A 6007-nucleotide genomic window follows, 5' to 3' on the forward strand; every position below is an offset into this window, starting at 1 on the left:
TTCTATGTTATTGTCCTGTTGCTTGAACACTTTACTTCAGTGTGGCTGCTGTGTGTGTGACAAGCATGAGATCAGATGGGTAAAGGCAACATGGGTTATCTCTATCTGTCCATCTGGGTTCAAAGCTCTAATCAAGCCACCAAATTGCTCTTACTGATCAAATACTGTTAGAGCTACAGGACTGTCAGTAGTGAAAGGGTAAATAAGGTTGAAAAAAGAATTCAGCTTGCGATTGGACTCTGATCTGACTCTGAACGGGTCTTACGGCTCCTCTTGTAGAAACCACACCTCGTTGCGTCGTCCGTAAGGCTTGAGCGGTGGGTCGTAGCTGCAGCAGAAGTACTGCTTGCGCTGGAAGGGCGCCGTTTCACCCAGGGTGCGCGTCAAACGCAAGGCCTCTGCTCGGTACTCAGTCTCCCCCGCAAAGCCTCCGAACTGCCTGTGAACGCACACACACACACACACCACACAAAGGGGAAAAAAGGATGAAAATGAAAATGAGCTGGATAATTCATCTTAGTTTCATTAGTTGAATTATGTGGATTTTGTCTGTGAATGCGCTGTCTCGTATTCTGTGAATGTGCTGTCTCGCCGGAGCACAAACAGGCAGAAAGAAGCCAAAAGGCAAACATGCACACTGATATTTAAAACATCATGCACAAGACAGGTCAACCGAGGCCAACTCTAACACTATGGCCCTGCAGGGGACTGAACACATATCAGCTTAGGTTTCCAAAAATAAAATAGCTACTTGTGCTTTTGGTTCGGCTGGGGTAACTCTATGTATGCATGTGTAATTTTTTTTCAAATCACAAAATGAATAATGCCAACACACAGCATTTTATATCATAATACTCTCTCTCATATGGGAGATACTGTTTCCTTTATGTATATACATTTCTGCATTAAAAACAACAGTTTCAAATGAATCTCTTTACATGACACCTACAGAGAGTAGACAGTCATGCCGGGCCGCTCCTCAACCTTGATGGCACTGTCGGTGGGAGTCGGGGGGCTTTGCTGGTAGACGGTGGGGATGCGGATGGCGACTATCAAACGGCGAGACAGGACACCGTCGTTCCGTGGGAACACTGTGAAGATGATGGGCGCTGCCGTACCCATGGCCTCACCTTAGAAGTGTGACATAGAAAGTAGACACACGCAACCAACACAAACCTTATAAATCGCAGCTCTATAAATAAAAAAATGAATGACATGATGATGTATTGAGACCTCGTTTCAGATTGCACCTTCAGGGCTGAAAAATGAACTCAAAGCACAATAGTGTCTGAGCATTGCAGTATTTAAATGTATCTCCCAATAAATCTTAGTTGATCAATGTAAAACTGTAACAATTTTCATAATGAGGTCTGGTTTTGTCCAAAATCTGACATATGTTGGTCCCATCTTTATGTTCATTCACTCAGCTTTGGAGCATCATAAGACTGGCCACTGTATTTATTAAAATGAATGGGAATATTAAGGAAGAAACAAAATAAGCATACTCAAAACCTCAAATGGAAACACATGACAAAGAAAGAAATAATCCTAAATTATGTAGATAATATAACTGCATGAACAGAATTAGAAAAACTGATAGGAGATTGCAATATTTTTTATCCTGGGGATTGAATGAGTCATGATTAATCAAGAGAAAGAGATGAGTCTGAGATTAGTAAAAACAAACTGAATTTTAATGACTTACCTCCTGTGGTCTTCATCAGATTATAAAACTCGTTTTATTACAATTATGATTTGATATCATTTGAAGTACTCTTGGCTCATATTTCTCTGATGTGCTAGATTTTTAGGAATGATTCTATGGAGACTATTCATTTGGGAGAGGAACATGACAGACAGGTCTTATAATGTAAGTGAACATATCTCAGCACACTGATCCAATTGGAAGTTTGTTGTTTTCTGATCTGCTTACCTTGCTCATTGCTCCCACCGATGTACATGAGCAGCTTCCTCACCAGCTCTCCTGTCACTTGGTCAAAGCTCCGTCCCTCAGAGGAGACAACAGCGTATTTGGCACCTTCATACCGCCGCACCTCAAAGCTTATCCCATCCTGGGGAAGAAAGGGAAATCAGGGTTGGTTTAGGCATCAGGAGGCCAGCCACAGCTGCGCATTGTGGCATGCACAAATGCACAAGTGCAGCAAATGACCCCCCGAATACACACACACACACACACACACACGCACACACACACAGATACACACAAACACAGATATTGTCTGTGCAGGAGAGACATTAAACCCAGATATGATTCACCTCTGACACACTAACGTTGAGATCTGCTCCTATAAGGACAAAAAGCCTTCAACTCTCGGAGCCGACACTCGGAGCGTTCTGTGTGTGTGTGTGTTTGTGTACGTTTGTTATGCACACATGTGGGTGTGTGAAACCAGCGTGGGCTGCTTGATAATAAGATGCAGATGAAACATATTTTACACTGATGCGATTTAATTTCTTTTTCTGCTCTGCGGGGCTCAGTCAGCCTACAGAGAATAATGGGCCGGAGATGCACGGTCTTACGTAACAGGGTGCAGGCAAACACACACACACACGCAACCCCCCCCCCCCACACACACACACACACACACACACACACACACACTCTCAGACACGCAGCATTAATATGATGCAACAGTTTTGCATTAAATATGATTAAGTAGGGTTAATGTGGAGTACAGTCACTCAACTGTGCTGCTGAGCAATAACATTAATAGGTTTGGAAGGAATCTGGTCAGCGCAAAGACTGTGATGCAGGTTTTAAAATACAGCTCCTCATTCCACTAACAGAGCTGCATTTTCTAACCTATGGCTCTGTTTTTGTTTTTATAATGGGTTCAATCATTGGAAGTACATTTCAGTGTAATCTGTTCTCCTTATAATGCTTACCATCTTGTCCCTGAAATAGATAACACTGTATTATCATGAAGGTCTAACTTGTGACAGGTACCCAGGCTCCTGCATAGTAATTACATGGCTTCTGCTCTGTATGGCCTGTCAGTGGGACCACCATTAACATTGTGTACGGGTGACATAGCAAGAAAGCAGAGCCTGACTTCAGTGAAGTGGTGCAATTAATTTGTCTGTCATGTGTCTTTGGTTGTTATGTGTGTGTGTGTGTGTGTTTAGCTGCTGTCTTATGCTTTATGCTTTAATTACTCTGCGCATGAACAAGTGCTCGCAAAAGGTATTATCAACACTGTCACTAGTAACTGCCTTGCTGTTGCATTTTCTGTCAAATACATTTTTAAATTCATTAGCAAACTTCTGATAAAATGTCCCCTATACAGTATGCTGCCGCCGCTGTGCTGAGAATGCGCGTACGCCCTGCAGACTGCTCCTCTGGATTCTGTGTCGGTTTTAATTAAGAGTGTTGCGTGTCAGAGTCAGGCGGGTTCTCCTCCAGAGATCAGGTGACAAGCTCTGATTTCAATACCTGCTGTTTAAACATCAGTCAAGTCCACAGATTTGATTAACCTCCAGCTCTGACTTTTCATGGTTCTTTAACGAACACTGAGAGGAAGCGATGACACCGCGGTGACCTCGGACATTTGAACGAAGCCAGCAAACATCACTGTGAGCAAGACTGCTTCTTGCTGTGAGGCTCCTGCTCTCCCACCCATATAAGTCGCTCTTTCTAGACTTTTCAACAAGTCTCAGTGAAATGTTACTTTTTCTTAGACTTCTAGGCAGTGAAATCCATTCGGTTTCAATTCAAACGTGATCGACAACAAATTATTAAAACAGTCATTCAACAGTTTGTTTTTGAATTGCAGCTCCTGACAATAGATGTTAGTGTGCAGTGTCAGAACAGATCTGCCTTCCTGTGTTCGTGTGGGTAAATGTGTCAGTTTGGGTCATTTGATTAGCCGCCTGTCTGGTCATTCAGGCTGGAAATCCTCTTTGTCTCAGTCTGCCTGCCTTTGTCTCTCTGTAAAAAGTTAGCTGTTATTCAACAGAGAAACACACAAAGCCACTGTGACATTACATGGTTACATGCACATTTACAGTAGTGCACTGTGGGTCAACAGGACAAGAGAAAAAATGGCTGTTGAGCATTGGTTCAGCTAAGGACACGCATCACTGGGTTTACTGGAATCTTTCCAATGTGTGTGCATACATATACATATATATATATATATATATATATATATAGGAAAACACAATATAGAAACAAACATAACAAGGGCTAGGTGGGGTGGGTTGTTGACATGGAAAGGGCATGCCCTTCCTCCTCTGTGACATCAGTTTTGCACGTCACTGTGCTAATCAGCGATGGTCAGTGTATCAGTATACACACCCAAACCATATCTGAGCTCCTGGGTTAACTGCAAACTGATCTGTATCCTCTACCAGGTCAGGGTCAGTTAGCTTGTACCCTGTGGTTTCACACACATGCACAGATGCACGGACACAAGCACACACACACACACACACACACACACACACACACACACACACACACACACACACACACACACACACACACACACGTTTGCATAGCTATCCTTGTTAGGGCATTGCACTGACCTCCATTCATTGTGAACATCTTACCCCAAACCCTCTAACCAGGACATCAGAAATGATGCTTTGCCTCATTAGGACCAGACTTTGGTCCCCATGAGGCCTACTGGTCCTGATGAGGTCAGTGTTTATACTGGAAAATGTCCCAATGACACACATATTTACTGAAGTAACTTTTGGGGTTTTTAAATTTAAATGGATTTACATTCATTTCCGTGGGACTGAATCTAACCCTTACCATCATTATTACTTGCCTAAATCTAACCCTAACTTCTCCAATCAACTGGTCTTAAGTCTGGTGTTCGTCCCTAAAATTGACTTCAGTCATACAACACATACACACACATTGTTCTCCTAGGTCACTTTTGGGGACATTACATAGGCTTACATTCATTTCCAGGAGACTTACCCTAACCCTAACTATAACCACAACCATAACCAAGGACCAGAGAACCAGTGTTTTACCAATTGGAGAAATGTTTTTTGTCAACAACTCAACTGGTCTTAAGTCTGACATAGGAAAGCAGCTTATGCCAAAGCCCCCCCACCCAAAAAAAAAAGAAAGCAGTAGAACACCCTCTTGCGCGCAACAGTAAATGGGAAACCTTGAAAGCGTTCTTACTTTAGTCTAGTGTGTTTCTGTTTTAACGTTACACAAAAAGCAACATCACCATGCCTAATCATCTCTGCCCTGTTGATTGACAGAAAGGACCTCTGGCTGGGTTGTGAGGATGCTCAGCAGGCATCTGTATAGGTCACAGGCAATTAACTATCGGGCTGTCAGTCAAGGTTACAGATGTTGTGACCGCAGCAAGAAAAACACTTCCAACTCCACACGGCCATTATGATCATAACTGCCATAACATAATCTACTTAGAGTTAAGTGCTGGGAAAAATATTTAAGCAAGCAGAATGGAATCCTTACACCTTTACAGTACAATAGGATTGCTCGCAATCGCGCATATAACGAATTTACAGAAGCTGTAAAGATATCGGAGCGAGTTTTTTCTGAGGTGTTCCCACACTGCTTACCTTCGTCTCACTACTGAGCAGTTTATATTCCGTCTCCTCGGTGTTTCCGAAGAGCGAATTCTTGAGCATGCCAAACATGTCGCTTCAGCCAGGTCACCTCTCCTCGCTCCAGCTCCTTTGTTTTATTTGTTTGTACCCCCTTTCGTCCGACTCCTGGAAAAACCTTTAGAAACAAGATGTAACTTACAGCAGTATCCAGATGTTCCAAAGCGCAAATTCTCCTACTGAGAAGAGCGTGCGTTTTTTTTCTTCCCCCCCCCCCACACAGATGTCTCCCCAGCAGATGTTTTCTCTCCTCCTTCCTTAGGGAGACAGAAGTTAAGATATGCTGACTTCTCACTCCCTTTGCCGAACCAACGACTGAAGAAATCAACCTCCACTCTGACTGCTGGAGTGTCTCCGCCCTCCTCCTCCTCCTCCTCCTCCTCCTCCG

At 43.3% G+C, this 6007-nt stretch overlaps 1 protein-coding gene across 1 annotated transcript; it reads right to left on the reverse strand.

The window, feature by feature from the left end:
• Nucleotides 1-235: 235 nt before the first annotated feature.
• LOC134000186 (heme-binding protein 1-like) lies at nucleotides 236-5652 on the reverse strand. The gene is made up of 4 exons (XM_062439523.1): nucleotides 5575-5652; nucleotides 1934-2072; nucleotides 950-1130; nucleotides 236-439 (listed from the first exon to the last, which is right to left on the reverse strand). The coding sequence occupies exons 1-4, from the start codon at nucleotides 5650-5652 to the stop codon at nucleotides 262-264; spliced, it is 576 nt and encodes a 191-aa protein (XP_062295507.1). The 3' UTR covers nucleotides 236-261.
• Between the last annotated feature and the right edge of the window lie 355 nt (nucleotides 5653-6007).

Source organism: Scomber scombrus, chromosome 18 (genome assembly GCF_963691925.1).
Source record: "Scomber scombrus chromosome 18, fScoSco1.1, whole genome shotgun sequence".
NCBI lineage: Eukaryota > Metazoa > Chordata > Actinopteri > Scombriformes > Scombridae > Scomber > Scomber scombrus.